The sequence below is a fragment of the Eumetopias jubatus genome, unplaced genomic scaffold, assembly GCF_037043125.1.
Source record: "Eumetopias jubatus isolate StellerSeaLion01/CBP00866 unplaced genomic scaffold, mEumJub1_p1.0 scaffold_8, whole genome shotgun sequence".
In the NCBI taxonomy this organism is placed as follows: domain Eukaryota; kingdom Metazoa; phylum Chordata; class Mammalia; order Carnivora; family Otariidae; genus Eumetopias; species Eumetopias jubatus.
Genome location: NW_028274814.1, coordinates 2,595,935 through 2,613,489, shown reverse-complemented (window position 1 = coordinate 2,613,489; position 17,555 = coordinate 2,595,935). Strand labels below are relative to the sequence as shown.

At 37.8% G+C, this 17,555-nt stretch overlaps 1 protein-coding gene across 11 annotated transcripts in view; it reads right to left on the bottom strand.

Annotated features, from left to right (window-relative positions):
* PARD3 (par-3 family cell polarity regulator) overlaps positions 1–17,555 on the bottom strand; it is a 644,160-nt gene that overhangs the window by 226,575 nt on the left and 400,030 nt on the right. For all 11 annotated transcript variants that reach the window (XM_028120914.2, XM_028120917.2, XM_028120915.2 and 8 more), the window contains 2 exons: positions 10,117–10,305; positions 8,650–8,820 (listed from right to left, as the gene is read on the bottom strand). In XM_028120914.2, the coding sequence (XP_027976715.1) occupies positions 8,650–8,820; positions 10,117–10,305 (360 nt within the window). The remainder of the gene's footprint in view (positions 1–8,649; positions 8,821–10,116; positions 10,306–17,555) is intronic.

Genomic DNA, 17,555 nt, shown 5'->3' with positions numbered 1-17,555 from the left:
AGATTGCAACCATTGGAGGAAAAATATGTACATTAAAAGCTTTTTTTTTTAAACTTATTTTGCTGCTTATTTTTTCAATTTGACTGTTAGTATCTGTTGAAGTCAATTTAAGTTATGCTTTAATTCAGAATTCTTCATGAGATGTTGCTCTGCACAAAGCGTGCTTTATCAGAATTGAAGCTGGAACTAAGCTATACTTTTTATATCTATAATAGGTAAATACACCTAACAATTAACACTTATCTCCATGTGTGCTGATAGAATTACTACCTACTCTACAAGACCTAAAGATCACTTGTGAGCTCAGGTGTCTCGAGCAATTCACTAAGCCTACATTTCTTCTGCTAGAAATTAGTTAAGAAGTCATTCTATTCTCTTACTATAATCTTAAATATAAGATAGAGAGTACCTGAAAAAAACCACTTTAATGGTATATAAACAATACAGAACTAGGGACCAAATAGTATAATGAAGCAAAGATGTGTATGTCACAAACAAATATGATCTAATAAATAAGCAAAGAATATAGGTCAATTTCCATCACCATGAATTAAAACAGTATGTGGCATTCTTTCAAACAGCTGTGCCTCATAAGTCAGATTCTGCACAAAAGTAATATGAATAAGGAACCTATGTTCCCAAGGCCTTGAAACAAATCTGCTTCAAGGAGGGAACAAAGCACACTTAACAGCAATCCTCCAAATGTGGGCTCTGAGGTTAACTCCATGGACTAATATCTTATGACGCTCTGGTCCTGGCTTGTAGCCAGAGACAAAGAGGGCTTGGTGGGGGAGGTGGGGAGGTGGGTGCAGCACAGCACCACCAAGTGGGAGAGAGGACCACACATCCCAAACAGAGGAAACCACAACGGTTGCGGTTCCTTCATCGGAACAAATTATTATTTCTGTTAGAAGCTATCATCTGTTTAATATAAATGAGATATTTAATGAAGTTCCAAATTGTAGACTTATCTCTCCCAGTTTGATAAGCACTGGGGAGATTTAATGCATTGAAGGGTCAACACAATTACAACTGGAGGCACGTCAAACTGTAGGAGAATAATAAACTTGTGGCGCTAGTGAATTAGACTCAATAAGGTTTAAATTGTGAAATGAGGATTTGTTTTATTAGTTTTTTTTTTAAATTGCAGATTACAACTGACAGCTTCACAGGAAAGTAAATTAAATATTCAAGGTCTCTGATGTAAAAAAATAAAAGAACATTTTCTGAAAGAATACTATGCCTCAATTCCAAAATACTTTGGGGAGGTAAAAACAAAAACAAACTAAAGCAATACCCAATGCCTTTAAGAACAAGTACGTCTGAAAATTTTAAATGAGCACATACACTGAAGAGACTTGTGATCCAAATCTCTATATGAGATCTGCTTGCTGTACAATTTACTTTGTAAGACAAACAACATATCCTCACATTTGCTTAACAGATACATTTAATTGAACTAGATAACTGAAATTTTCTAGATGATAAAATCCTTACAAAGCTATTCATGAGAAATCCCTAAATACTCTAAAAGGCTATTTTAGAATATTAGAAAATCAAATAAAAATTCCATTTAAAAAAAGCAATGCAGGCTTTCTAGAGAAAAAAAAAAAAACAGTAAGGTGCCTGTTCAGAAAGAACCTCACAATTGAACATTTTCATGGGAGTCTACACCTCCCCTACCTTCTTAACCATGTCTAATTTACATCTCAAAAGACAGATTTAAATGAAGACATCAGTAGCCTACTACATAAATATTTAACAGAAGATACAATGCCTTTTAATTTCTTTAAAAAAAAAAAAACCTGACTGGGGAGCACAGTTTTGTTTTAAATCTTTTGATAATTTTTTTGTTGTTGTTGCAAGAAAAGGAGTTTAAGAAGGAGAAACACACCACGGGGGTACTATGGCGGCACAGTGGAGGCAGAGCGAGGGGGTAGAAGAGAGGGCCTGGGTGGTCTGCAACCTAGGCTGGTCCCAGGCCCTGTAAGTCTCCTTACATAAAAACCTTCTTCAAATTAAACTTAATTAGAAGAAGAAACTAAAATAAAAGAACTACAATTTTCACTTTAAGGTGCAAAAATATTCTTCAATCTAACTTATTCAGTCCCAGGTAGGAGTAGTTGTGCTCAGCCCCCTCAGCTCCACCTCTGGAAAAATAGGAAAGCCTTTTCACCTATTAGAGAAAAATTAGCTCTCGGTTGCAGCAAGATAACTTCTACTGGGTAGCAGTGTAAAGAGATACAGTCTTTTCTAAAGTAATACAGAAATGTATATCACAGGTCCAAAAACATCTTATACTCCTTGACCCGGCCATTTATTTCACTTTGTGGTCATTGCCCTCACAAAATAATAAGCTACACGAATAGTAAAGATTCATGTGAATCAATATTTATCATAACATTATTTACAAAGGTATAAAATTGGGAATTACCCCAATACTGAAAAACAATATAAATGCAGTCCACACTTAGAAAAGATATTCAAATGATCATATGTTGCTTTTATAATCAGAAAATAACAAATGATACATAACAAAAATTGGATATTGTCCAATGAATATGCTTTCCATTATATACTTGGACTACTTTTCTTAGGAAAAGCTAAAATCTTGGCTTCTTTTAAAAAACTGGTATCTTTTCTGCAGGGTTTAGCAAATTCTGTCATTGTAAGTAAGCATGAGCGGGTCAAATGATGTCTTTCACACAGAGAAATTGTATCCCACCATCTCAACCATAAGCATTGAAAACCTGGCATAGACATGGCCCTGATCTCGGCAGCAAATTAAAGACTGGGTTCTAGTTAGTAAAGGGCATAATCTTATTTTTCGACATTTCAGTATTTTTGGGTTTATTCTATTTTATCCCCAATGCCTGGCACAGAGCAGATACTAGGTGAATAAATGGATGAATAAATTAATTTCCAAGTGAATGACTCAGATTTTCCTCAAAATGGTTTGGAGATCTTATACACACTAGGCCATGTGGAAGCAGGCCTAAAGCTGAGGGCACAGCACAGTATGTAGCCTAGATTACGATGATATATTGTGGAAAGTACTAACATCCAAAGGACAGGTAAACACAAAACAATGAATAAAAAGACAGGCTTGAGTCTTGGAGAAGAGTGGTTGTAGCTTTAAGGTCAAGTTTCAGGTTCTGTTGTCATGTAGAACAAAAATTCATCTCCTTCCCATACCGCCCTCCCCCCCACCCCACCCCGCCCATCCATGGGCTACAGCAAAGATCAGAGAGGTACTGGAACCTCCCCAAGTCATTCTACCTGTAAGCGGCAGACCCAAAATATAACTGTCTGATGCTAAAACCCATGCTTTTATTGTATGCTACTTCCTAACACAACCAGAATATAAATTGCCTGAACAACACAATCACAGTCAATTAAGGCCCACTCACATTGTGGTAAGAGGAATGGGCACCTTGTTTCTAAATTACTTTGCCCTACCTTGGGCTTGCAGCCATTACGCAAATCATTTGACCTCTCTGCATTTATTTCTTAATACATGAAATGAAGAGAATCATAAATGATACCTTAGGCCCCTTCCTATTCTAATGTAGCTTTCTAATTCTAAGAGGATTAAACCTACAGAGAGAACTCATTTTAAAGTAATCCCTGGTGACTATATCCTTCAGTATGGGGTCTAAGACAAGGCTCACCTGGTCACATTCTCTACTGGTACTAAGACGAGGCTTCATATGAAATCATTTCTAACACAGATACAATTAGATGACCGCAAGCTATGTTAAACCGCAGTAATTTCTACAAACATTAATTTCCGTGGAACATCCACAATCAGCATAATTGTCAAACACAGGTTATTTTCAATCTTCAAGGAACAATGTCAAGTACTTACTCCCGTTTCCCTCTACTATCCTTCCAAGTCCTCAACAAATGTGTCCTTTGTCATGATAACCAAAGTTTCTGCCTCTTGCTTTATGTATTCTATCCAATGGAAAAGATTTAAGAAGTTTTTCTCCAATGGGCGCCTGAGTGGCTCAGATGGTTAAGCATCTGCCTTCGGCTCAGGTCATGATCCCAGGGTCCGGGGATCGAGTCCCACATTGGGCTCTCTGCTCAGCGGGGAGCCTGTTTCTCCCTCTGCCTCTCTCTCTCTGTCTCTCATGCCTCTTTCTCTCTCTCTTTCTCTCTCTGTCTCTCATGAATAAATAAAAATCTTAAAAAAAAAAAGTTTTTCTCCAAAAAAGTTAATCCTGTTCTCCCTCTGCCTCTCTCTCTCTGTCTCTCATGCCTTTCTCTCTCTCTTTCTCTCTCTGTCTCTCATGAATAAATAAAAATCTTAAAAAAAAAAAGTTTTTCTCCAAAAAAGTTAATCCATCAATCAGGAACACAAAACAAGGGGAAACCATTTCTTTTTTTTTTTTCCTAAAGAAACAATTATTGTTGATGAAAAGTTTTTAAATGTACTTATGAACATTAAATGTAAGGAAAGCAAAAGAAATCCAGAATCCCTGCCAAAATATTAATTTGGTTACCATGCCTGGGTTTTTTGGTGTGTTTTTTTGTTTTTTTAGAACTTCAGTTTCTAATATCATTAAGTTATCTTTTCTTCTAAAAAGGCCAGCCTCCCTAGGATTATTTCCCTTGTCATTCCGTTCGTGCTTAGGTGTCAGCTCTGGGTTGGACATCAAGAAATGAAGAGGTAGGGACATGGCAGATGGACAAGGTCCCAGCCATCTCAGAATTTACAGTTCCCATGAAAGAAAACCCAAAAGGAAACATGACAAGGTAATTGCTGCTAGATGAAGGTAAGTACTCCGACTACGGAATACTCTGGTGAGAAAAACTAAAATCTAAAAGCTGTCTTTGTGAGGACAAGGACCAGAAAGGGCTCATGGGGCAAACCCAGGCTTGAGAGTACCGTGCGCCTGAGAAATTGCAAGCCGTGCCGAGGAGCTCACGCAGGCTGCAGGGGAATGCACTGCAGGGACACAGACGCGGGTTTCTGCATGTCCTGGGGGGCAAATGGGATGGAGACTGACACCTGTCCTGGAGGGGATGGAAACCTCCTGAAGGGATTTCAGCTGGGAGTGACAGGAGCAATGTGTTCTGTAGAAAAACCTGCCTTCCTGCAGTGTGGAGAACAGATTGCAGCAGCAAGCCCTGTGGGACAATGGGGCCTGAGGTGGGGCGACAGCAGAGGGGCTGGAGAAAAGTGGCTCGAGGAGGGAGAGATTCTGGAGGCAGAGGTTACCGAAACAGGGAAGGCATTTGAGAGGTCCAGAGTGAACCCCGTCTCCAGCTTCTAAAACCACGGAGTAGCGGTAGGGGTTGCGGGGGGATGGGGCAAGACCAGGGTGGATGAAGTACTCAGGGAGGAACCGATTTTGAAGGAAAAGCATAAATAAAGTCTCGGGCACCTTGTGACTTTGGGAGCCTGAGCGCCAAACCAGTAAGTATCTGGACCTAAAACAGAATTCTGGGCTGGAAACGGGGTTGTGGGATTGGTCATAACACGGGCAGTACCTGAAGATCTCCCAGGGAGCATGCGCGGCGTGGAGGAGCGGGGCCGGGGTGCGGGGGGTGGGCGGTGGGCGGCGGGCGGAGGCTGCCCGGGGAGAGCGCCGAGACACGCTCACGGTGACAGAGCAGGTGGAAATAAAGGAACCTCAAAGGAGGGAGAAGAGCCAGAGTAAGGTAGCAGAAAAAGGAGGAGAGCAGATAAGAAGAGATTCAAGATTGGTGGCGTTCCAAGATTCCTGAAAGGCCAAGCAAAAGAGACTGAGCAACAACTTCCGGAGAACGCCCCAAATGTGCTGTAGCGTGAAATGCAAGGTAAGGGGACAATACCTACTGTGGAGAGTTGACAAGTAGTTTTTGAAAAAAAAAAAAAATTAAGATAATATATGGCACTTCCTACATACAAGAAAAGATCACGGAAAGATGTGACAAAGTACAAACTGTTTTCTTTCTGCAAATTCTCATCTCCTCTGGCTTGAAATTAGGTATGCAAACCCTTGATTTAAAGATGAGTTAGTAAAATATAGTTTTGTGATACTGTCCAAGACCGGCCTCTGGCTGACTAATAGACCCAGAAGGAGGGAACTCAAGCACATTATTTTGGCTTGAGGTTCATTCACGACAAGACACCGTATGCTTCTATCAATATTTACTGTGACATCATTTACACATACTCTCTCATAACTCAGGGAGATGTTTTTCCAAAGGTAACATATAATAAGTACAATAGCAGCAAAATCATGTCTCATGCCTTATGGGAAGCCGAACTGAGCTCTTCTGTCTTCATATAATTCTTTAGTTAAACCCTGTCAGTACTAAAGGCTTCTCGGTAGTATTACAAAGAAAGCACAGCACTCGTGATAAGATTTTTTTTTTGATATAATTGTTTTATAAGCTTATACTCTCCTAAGAAATAGCAATAACCAGCAATGTATGAAAATGATACCGTAAGGAATACTGAATATTAAAGTCTATTACTGTCTATTGCAGCTGTTCCCTTACTTAAATCATTTCATTCACATAAATTCATATACAGAAGTAAATGAGACCCAGAGATCTTTCAGTGGGATTTCAATTTCATGTGTTTTACAGGACAACAGGGAATAAAATCAGTGCTTTTATCAAAACATTTTCAGGCTGGTACAGGTTTGCTTTGCTACTGTTTGGGGAATGACAGGGACTCATGTGAATCAGAGGAAAGCATGTCTGGATTCAGGATGCTGGTCTTCAGTACATTTCCTAATGTTTTAAGTGACCCCAGAACATCCAGTGCTTTTCTGTGAAAGAAAATTTTGAGAAGGTGTTTACAAATTTTATTTTTAAAGAAACTGAGAATATGATATATTCTCCAGTAGAATATAAGTTCTGTGAGAGAAGGAGCCCCATCTGTTTTTACTTACTGCCATATCCCAAGGATCTAACACATTTCTTGAATACAGTAGGTGCTCAATAAACATCTGCCAAACAAATACTGTCCTGTGAATGTGAAATTATTCAGTTTTAGAAAAAGACCTAATAAAGAACAATGTGCTTGTGAACTTTGGAGAATTTTTCAACTAGCACTTTATAGGACTTATATTAGAAAGGTCAGTTAATAATTTTTGGCAACGAATAAAAGCTCTATTATTCAAAGAAAACCATTCCAGTAGCCTACTCAGAGGGATTAGCATTTATATTTATCTTATGAAAGTGAATTTTTTTCCCAAAGATTTTATTTATTTATTTGACACAGAGAGACACAGCGAGAGAGGGAACACAAGCACGGGGAGTGGGAGAGGGAGAAGCAGGCTTCCCGTGGAGCAGGGAGCCCGATGCGGGGCTCAATCCCAGGACCCTGGGATCATGACCTGAGCCGAAGGCAGACGCTTAACGACTGAGCCACCCAGGCGCCCGAAAGTGAATTTTTTTATGTCCCACTGTTCTCCATTCTGAGAAGTTAAAGGTTACGTTGTTCTCTTGTTGTTACGGAAATTAATGCATTAATTATTGTTAACAAATTCTCCATTTGAAAAATAAAAATAAAGAAGTAAGTCAATAGTCAATAACCATCCCAAAGTTGGTCACCTGTACATTGACTACCCAACAAAACAACCTTCATTGCAAAATATGAATGTAGTACGGGATGGCATGAGTGATCAACACAACCTGAATAGCTCACTTTAGATATATAACATAGATTTTTAAATTAAGAAAAACACTTAAACAATTTAGATATAATTTTCAGTTTGTATGATTTCCTAGTCATTTCCTTTTAGTTGATTTAAAAATGTGGGGAGTTGAGCATTGATTAAAAGCAAAAACAAACTCTACATTTTTAACAAGCTTTGCTCTATAAATTCTCAGCTCCCACCTATTTCCTATAGATGGCACATAATTTATAATAGATCTATGAACCTGGATTTTTTTCAAGTTCTAATATTATCAAATCAATATATAATTCCTTTTAAATTTTCAAATACCCCACTGTGCCAGAAAGTATGTTTCCACTTACTATTTTTTTACTATTTGGAAAACAGATGATCACAACCTTCAGGAGAGGATACTCTTCCTACTCATTCCTAATTACGCACTGCTGCATATATTTAGAACCAGCCATGGCATTGTGCAGTAGTTCTCTCTCAAAAAGCATGCTATCAAGGGGAAAATACTCAACCCTATAGTGAAGGAGAAAGGGGACACAGGGAACAGAAGGGGAGACTTACACCTCTGACAATGTCACAAGAGAAAGAGACTCTCCCCTGTCAGGGACTTTGGAAGAGGCATCCCATTATAGATAAACAAACGAACTAGCCCTTGCTGTTTCATTGTTTCTCTCTCCCAGGTACAACACTACTGAATAGAAGAGAAGCTGTTGGCTCCCAGCAGGAAGGTATGGCCCTGTTTTCAAGAAGAGAACCCAGCTGAAGGTGCTTTTAAGATTCCCAGTGTTATTTGTTGAGCTGGCCATAGAAATACTAATGCACACTTAGGAATACTTTGATCGTGGAAGTAAGAGAACAAATCACAGTCCACAGTCAATACAATAAAAAGAGCAAAGATAATTTTATAATATTTTGAAGGGAAGTCCCAGGACCTGCCATTCTTTATCCATTAGGACAAAAACTTAGTCTTACAATTTCAAATGCTAGTGTCTTCTTTTTATTTCCTATGCTTTACCTCATTGCACTTGCTTATTCGCCTCGCGACAATGAGCTGGATCATTCCTCGCTTGTTCCCTTCAGTGGACATAGACCTTCTGAGGGTTTCCATGGCATCTTGGTTTGTCTTGCCCAACAGGGATTCTCCATTCACTGCTATCAGTTGATCATTCACCCGAAGCCTTCCATCCTGGGAAGAAAACAGGTAGAAGTAAGTGCTATTAAATAGTCTGTTATAAAAGAAGTTGCTCTCTCTTTAGTTAAAAAAAAATAAAAAATAAGAGAAAGGGGGCTTTAATCCTAATGGACTGTGTCCAATTGAACAGGAGCACAATAATGTCTAAGCAGCCACTGCAGCCTGTGTGTCTATTTCAATCATTTATACATTTGTAAATCAAGTCATTATCATAATCTGTTTACCAAAACAGCATACTAATTCAAAGGACACAAAGTGATTACTTTCTTGCTTCCAGAGACAACCATAGAGGTTATTTACAACCCAAGACAAGAAAAAGCTCAAGGCTGTAATACAATTGCAGAGAAGTGCCCCCTTGATGAACAGGGAGGAAACTTGCTCTCCACTGGCAAGCAGGCTAAGTGACCCACAGGCAGGGGAAAGGGGAAAGATGAGCCTTCCTGTAGGGCAGCTCTGTGCCCAGAACCTAAGCTAAGTCTTTGCATGGATTATCTTCTTTCAACTACAAGGACTATGGCTTGTAAATTCTGTGAGACAAAAAAATGGGGACTTGAAGCTATAGATTCCATCCCAAAATGCAAGATCACGGAGATTTCTATTCGCTTGATCACAAATGGGTTATTATGAAGAAAACAAAAGGCGTTACAGGGTAAGCGTGACAGGGTATCAGAACACGCCACTCCAAAACACGCCATTCTGGCACAAGGACTCTTTTAAGCTGAAGTCAACTGAGAACTGGCAGATGCTGGAGGAGCTCTCTGTTCTCCGCCTTGCTGGCTGAACACAGAGCTCCTCTTACGAAGATGGCCCCTCGCCTGTCCTTAACCAGGAAGAGAAGGACATCACCAGAGACAGCGATGGCTCTGAGATTAGCCAGGCGACAAAACAGACCGCGCACATGAAACCTTATCTACCACTAGTTTCTGCCATCTATTTACCATCCCACAATTGACCTGAGAAGCCCAAATGTCATTTTTTTGTCTAATTACTGTTCTACAATTTACTGCCTTTTGCTAAAATGGTATCTAAGCTTCTGAGTTTTCTTTAGATTTTCTTTCTTTTCTGTAAAGCCCCTGTACATGGAAAAATTTAAATATTAACATCAATAAAATCTGTAAACATGTTCTGTTCATGTGTCTTTTGCCAGTTTAATTCACAGGCCATAAGAGGGTGGAGGAAAGGAGCCCCCCCCACACACACACTGTGTATATGTTCCCAAGATAGGAATAGGGTTGTAATGAGATATTTTTGTTAATGGGCATAAGCCGAGTAAGGGTAACATTTGCTTACTTTAGATGCTGCTCCTCCATTAATAATGGACTTGACGAAGATTCCCAAATCCGCATGGTTCTCTTTTGACCGGTTACCTTTGACGCTGACACCAAGACCGGCTGATCCTGAATCGTTAAGTGGAACTTCAAATGTCAGAAATTCCCTGGTGCCATCAGGTGTGAGAACAATATCCTCATCTTCTGCTTTCTAATAGGAAACAAAATTGCATGGCACATTATATTCCAATGTTCCCTTCTCATAGCTATTTTTAAAGACTGCTAATGAGCAATCTTTGATCCTAACAGGCACAGTATTTCCACCAACGTTCCGTGGCAAGATCCATGATAAGTGCATCTGCACCCCCTCCAGATGATTCCTGGAACCAGCTGTTAATATTTTTATGTGGCACTTGTTTCAATATTGAAACAAACTCAAAGCAGATTCTGAGAAATGTAGGGAAAAATACACCTGAAGACTGAAGACATGTGACTCCTAGAGTTTGGGACTTTTTTGTTGTTGTTCTGTTCATATATCCTAAACCACAGGAGAAAAACAGTCACAGCAGGACTCAAAATAAATAAATATAACTCATTTGTCCTTTTATTCATTAGGAATTTTTGATGTCATTAAGAGTTTAATGCTCACTAATGGTATATCATTTTCTTCACAATTAATAATAAGTTCTGATGATACAAAGCCAGCAGAAACAGGTATTCATTTTCAGAGAGCCACTAGAGAGCTTTAACCTTCAACATCCACCTGTCCTCAACACGTAGTGTGCCTCAGACAGCTGGGGGATATTCTCCAAGCAATATGGCTTCATTAATTAGTGGTGTCTGTAAGCTTTGATTTCATAACTGTAGTCATCACTGCATAAGAAGACTGTTTCAGAACATAACACATTTAAGACACACCAAATCCTGCCCAGCCCCCTTAAAATTTGAGGAAGAACAGGAAGCTGAAAGTAGAGCCTGATGAACCACAGTCAGAGGATGTGTTCTGCCACTACAACACTGGGCACGGGGGACGAGGCAGCCTGCCCACCTCCGGACTTCTCTTCAGCAGTCCCACCATGACCAGGACTTGAACCACTCACATCTCTACCCTGGTCATCTCCAAACAGGTAAGGACTCAGTACTTCCAACCACATAACAGCTAGGTGACACTCTTCAAATCACAGCTAAATGCCTTGTCTAGTCCTACCACACGTTCCTGCTCCTCTTTCTCCAATTTTGGAATATTTCTCCAGCATCCACCTAGTCACTCAAGCTGGAATTATCAAATTATAATTGAAAGATGGCTAAACATCTAATGGTACATAATTAGGCTAAACTATAAGGCATCCTTTAAAGTGTGCTTTTAAAGAATGTTCCATCGCACACATGAAAGGAGGCTATTGCAGAGCAATGTGGGTAGACTTCAATTTTCTTCTGTGTCCCAACAAATGTTTAAATTTTTCTAGTAACAATAAAAATTAATATAATAATGATGAAATAATTTTTTTTTTACAAATTTGGGGATTTAACTTTGCAACCAGATGAAATAATTTTTGGAATTATAGCATTTATCAATAAAAGATAATTTCTTACTGCAAAAGATATGTTTTTTTAAATCCCCAAATCCATAATAATGTGATTCATAAAGTGAGGTTTCCAATTTACTAATATCCACTATTAACATTTTATGGTAGGATGTTCTTTGTGCCATCTTTCCAAAAGACAACCTCATAGTTATCAGGACAATGTATGTTTCAAAAAAATAAAATCACTAATATGTTAAAAACAGAAAAACTATATAATAAAGAATGCAAAATAAGAACAACTTGAAAAGATACAGGGCAATAGCTATGTTACTATACAAAGCAAATACATTTCAGTGTCAAAGTCAAAGCCTGCTCATTATAAAAATGTTTATACTGAAAATATTCCCAGAGAATAATTATAGCTCAAATAAAACCAGTGTATTGGAGAGAAAGAAATACCAAATACTCATATCAAAATACTGATATAGCACATATTTACTATGCTAATACTAATATGTTTTATATTCTATAAACTTTTATTCATATGGTTCAGAATGACTAAGAAGTACTAAGTAATGAGTTTGTGTGAATTAATACAGCTATCTCAATATAAAATGTTATAAAAACATAATGTGTAAGTAAATTTTGATGTCTGCAACACAAAACAGTATCAAAACACACCATAGTGTCCTTCAGAGTTATTTCAAATTCAGAAGTAATTAAAGGTAAAACATACGTTGTGAATGAGAATCAGTATTTATATTCCTGGAAAAGTTGCATTTAAAAAGGTATAAAAAGCAAAGATAGTCCTCAGCTGGGCACATTTAGGTCTGATCATTGAGTACATTTGTTTGCCTTAAGTCTAGAAGGTTCTTAATTGTCACTTACTGATTTAGATCTTCGGTTTAGCTTTTTAATGTTTACTGATTTTCACATTTCCATAATGTTTTACTAAGGCTTAAAATTCTCATTATTTTTCTACTTGAAAAATCAAGATAAGGAGCTGACTGAATATATGAAGAAAAATTTTAATCAAGTTGGAATCATTTCCTGACATGCCCTACTCTGAACCTGTCTTAAAGGAGACTATTTTCTCCACAGGAAAGTTTCATTTATTATGAAAACTACAGGATGGGAATGATATTCTTTTTCAGCTTTCTTATCAAGTCTTAAGTCATTATTATCATTAAAAACATTTAAGTGAGAGATAGTACTTTCCTTTGATATTTCATTATTAATCCATTTGGCTCTTGACATAAGACTGAAATTAATGCCAGCTTTTAGAACTTAATTTTCTGGCAGCAAAATGTTTTAAAAAATTTGCTCTTCAAAAACCATTTTAAATGCCACATTATAGAGAACTTTTTATGGAGTCTTCTAGTATAGAGATCTCTTCATTCTGATACAGAGAAGCTAATTTTCTATCACCTTGATGGGTTCCATCCAGATTGTGTAATTTACAACTGAGTCAAATTCTTTCTACAAAAATACAACAAATGTATTTCCTTTGCCTCTCAAGTCATTTGCACATGACCATGTCATTCAAGCTCATATCATGTCCCTCATGCACACACGTCTGAACACTCCAAGTGATTTTTTGCATTGATGCAACCTGTCATTTTTTACTTTGCCCACTACTCCACTGGCATTTTTGTTAAGCATACTAGAAGCAAGAAGCCTGCAGAATGGGCAGTATGAAAGCTATCTGCTTTCCCACTATCCTCAGAATAGCAGAAAAGATGCACACTTCTATCTGCAGTGAGACAGAACAATAACCACAAGTGTGCAACACGAAGGCCCAGCCAGGCGTCTTTTTTTCCCGGACAGCAGTACCAACAGCTGTGGGAAACAGTGGGCCCACAGGTCCTTCTGAGCCTGCTTAATCTGAAAAACGGGTAGATCCAAAGAAAAGAGGGAAAAAAAGTTGATTATCTGAAGTAGATGAAAAAAAAATCACGAGCAGAGTCATCTCTGAGCCTCAATATATCAAGATTTTAATAAGAGTGCACAAAATATTGTGAAAAGACGCGGTATGTATCCATGTCGTAGGAGGCCCTAAAATCACAGATGTGAGTCCAATAGCTGATTTCAGGCTCTGCAAAGAAATAAATGATTCAACCAACATTCTGCCATTTGTGAAATAAAAGGAAATAAATATAAATATATAAAATATCCCTTCAATGCCTGCTATTATATTGGTCTTTCACCCCAGTTCCTGACACAGAGCTCCTAAATCCCTTATAATTTCCTAATAAGAGTATTGGACACAGAGCTCCTAAATCCCTTGGGATTTTCCGGGTGTTAGGGCATCTTTTGTTCTAATGAGGTGACATTTGGTGGATTCCTCAGTGGCTCCTGGGTGGGATCTGGGCAAGCCATGATTAGAAGTTAAGAACTTTAGCCCAAGCCCATTCTCCAAGGAGGTGAGAATGGCTAAAAACAGAGTTAATAATTAATAACTGATCATGCCTTTACGATGAGGCCTCCATAAAAATTGCAAAAGAACGGGGTTCAGAGAGCTTCCGGGTTAATAAACATATCAATTTACCAGAATGGGGGCACACCCCAACTCCAAAGGGACAGTAGCTCCTGAGCTTGGGAACTTGTAGATTTTTGCCCTAAATATCTCTTCATCTAGTGGTCTGTCTGTGCCCTTTAAAATATCCTTTGTAGGAGCGCCTGGGTGGCTCAGTCAGTTAAGTGTCTGCCTTTGGCTCAGGTCATGATCTGAGGGTCCTGGGACTGAGCCCTGCATTGGGCTCCCTGCTCAGTGGCGAGTCTGCTTCTCCCCCTCCCTCTCCCCCTGCCTATGTACTCTCTCTCTGTCACTCTCTCTCACATAAATAAATAAATCTTTAAAAAAATAAAATACCTTTGTAAGAAATTGGCGACAATAAGTAAATTGTGATCCTGGGCTCTGTGAGTTGCTCCAAAAGATTATCAAACCCAAGGAGACGGTCATAGGAACCTCTGATTTGTGACCAAGTTAGAAGTTGTGGGTAGCCTGGGGATCCACTACTTTCTTATGGCCTCTGAGTGGGGGGCAGTCTTGTGGGGCTGAGCCCGTAACTTGTGGGGTCTACACTAACTCCAGACCGTATAAAGAAGTACATGGTCTGGAAGACTCACACATTGGTATCAGAAGTGTTGTGAGTGTGGGCAGAGAAATAACAGCGAAGTTTTTTGCTGCTCACTGCTCCACTATAATTTATTGACTTCTCTCTCACTCCCTTTTCCATTGAGTTAATTTCATTACTGCACAAACATGATAAATTAATAACAAAAAGACGAACACTCCCACAACAAATAAGGATATGAATGAGCAATTCATTAAAGAAAGATGAGTGGACCAAAAAAATAGGTAATCTATTTGCAACAAAAGACACACAATCAACAAAAGTTATCAAACTACTGAAGAAAACTGCTTTAAGTAATGATATCCAAGAATGCAGAAAGGATGGTGAAATGGGCACTTTCCTGCACTGCTGCTGAAATATAAAGATACAACACTTATAGAAGTCAATTTGACAATACTTATCAAGAGCCTCTACATTTTTTAACCCAAAAAATAGTATTTTAGTAGTATGTCCTAAAAAACTGTGATCAAGAACAAAGATTTAACTGTCAAGATGTTCACTGCCTTGATAGGACAGCTAAAAAATAAGAAAAACCTACATGTATGATATTAGGTAGATTAAGATATACTTACACAATGTAATACTATTCAGCTATTAAAGTGTCTTTATTTTTTTTTTAAATTTTTTTATTGTTATGTTAATCACCATATATTACATCATTAGTTTTTGGTGCAGTGTTCCATGATTCATTGTTTGTTCATAACACCCAGTGCTCCATGCAGAACGTGCCCTCCTCAATGCCCATCACCAGGCTAACCCATCCCCCTACCCCCCTCCCCTCTAGAACCCTATTAAAGTGTCTTTAAAAAGTATCCCATTTGGTGGGACAGAAAAACATTTGTGACTGAGAAACTGGGTTTTATCCTGTAAGCTTTCTTAACTTCCGATACTTCATCCATCATAAGCCTTGAGATCCTATTTTAATAAATTGTTTAATGTCTGCCCTCTCATATCAGTAAAAGCTTTAGGAGGAAGGGACTTAATCAGTCTGTCCTTCTGCTTTGGACGACATTTATTAGCTACATGATATGTGCCTGGAACATGATATATATATATTAGCTACATAGGTAAAGAAGAAAATCGTAAAAAAAAATACACATCAAAATGGTGACACTGAAGTCACATAATTGCAGGTGATTTTTTCTTCTATACTTGACTGATTTTTGTAACATCCATTATACACTACTGCTTTGTAACATAAAAATCCCACTGCGTGCCATTTCTTTAATTCTTCTTCCTCTTAAAAAAATCAGTGTGGAAAAGAAGGGTAGAAGCATGGTTATAAATGTTGGGCAGGGGCTGGTGCTCAGAAGGGATACCAGAGTTCTTACAGAACCATTATGCCATGGTGACAGAACATCATATTGTCAAGCTAACAAAAGGTTTAAAGAAGCTAAAGGGAAACTACATTCATTCAACATAAAGAGATTAAATAATATGCAGTTATCACAAATAGGAACGATTCCTGTTTTTAATTATGAGGAGGATTTTTTAAATAGAGAAGTTATCTTGGTTTTATTTTGTTTTTGCACAAAAGAATGACCCTCCAGTCAAAGTTTCTTTAAGTTATATATTTTATCCCACATGTGAGATGAATGTTTATACACATTATCTGTGCTGATATGTTAATTATTCTTATTAAAGTCAAAATGTCACATTGGCTTTATTGTGCTCTATTCTAAATCAAGTGGTAGATGTAAAATAAGTAAAATTTAAAGAATTTATTGGCTCGATAATACAAATACTGATAATAAACGTTTTATACAGTTATTAATCTATAATGTTGTTAGAAAAATCCTTATCAAATTAAAAAAATACCACACAAACCCAAACTGAGGCACATTCTCAAAGTAACTTGCTCTTCAAAAATGAAAAATAAAGGTAAACTGAAGAAATGTTCCCGATTACATTAGACCGAAGAGACATGACAACTAAATCCCACATATGGTCCTGAATTGGAAGCCAGACCAGAATTTGATTCTTATGTATCCATTCATTCATTCATTCATCTCTGCATGCTATAAAGGCCATTAACTGGGGCAAGTGGTAGTACAAAACTTTCAAGTCAATGTTAATTTCATGTCTTTGGCAACTATACTGTGGTTGCATAAAGAAAGGTCCTTGTTCTTAGGACAGACACACTGAAATATTTACAGATAAAGGGAAATTACATTTGCATTTTATTCTCAATTCAGAAAAAAAATATAGTGGGAAGGAACAAAGGAAAAAGTAGAGAGAGGGTGGAGGATGAAAGATAATTATGTATTAAATGTGGTAAAATATTAACAATTGGGGAATGTGGTGAAAGGCATACTGGAGTTTCCTGTACTGTTTTTGAAACTTTCCTAAAAGTCTGACATTTCAGAATGAAAATGGTACATAGTAACTAATCCAGAATACTTCTGCTATATCTAAAACAGTTTTCATTTTAAAACAGGTATTTCTACCAACATAAAAAATAGCCTAAGAGTTCAATAGCAAGAAAAATCATACAATAAATTTTTAAAATACTAATTTTATTACTATCTACAAAAGAATAAAAAATAAGATATATTTCTCAAGGAAAAGCACATCAAACACTAAGAAATCCTTATCTTACTATAGTAATAATAAGCAATTTCACATGAATTGACACAGATTGACTATACAAAATCATTACAATTTTTATATCATGAAAATATTATTCTATCCCAACTTTGGAGAAAGATCATTTTAACGTAAGTTTGAATCAGGGCGCCTTGGCTAGCTTAGTCGGAAAAGCATGTGACTCCTGGTCTCAGGGTTTTAAGTTCAAGCCC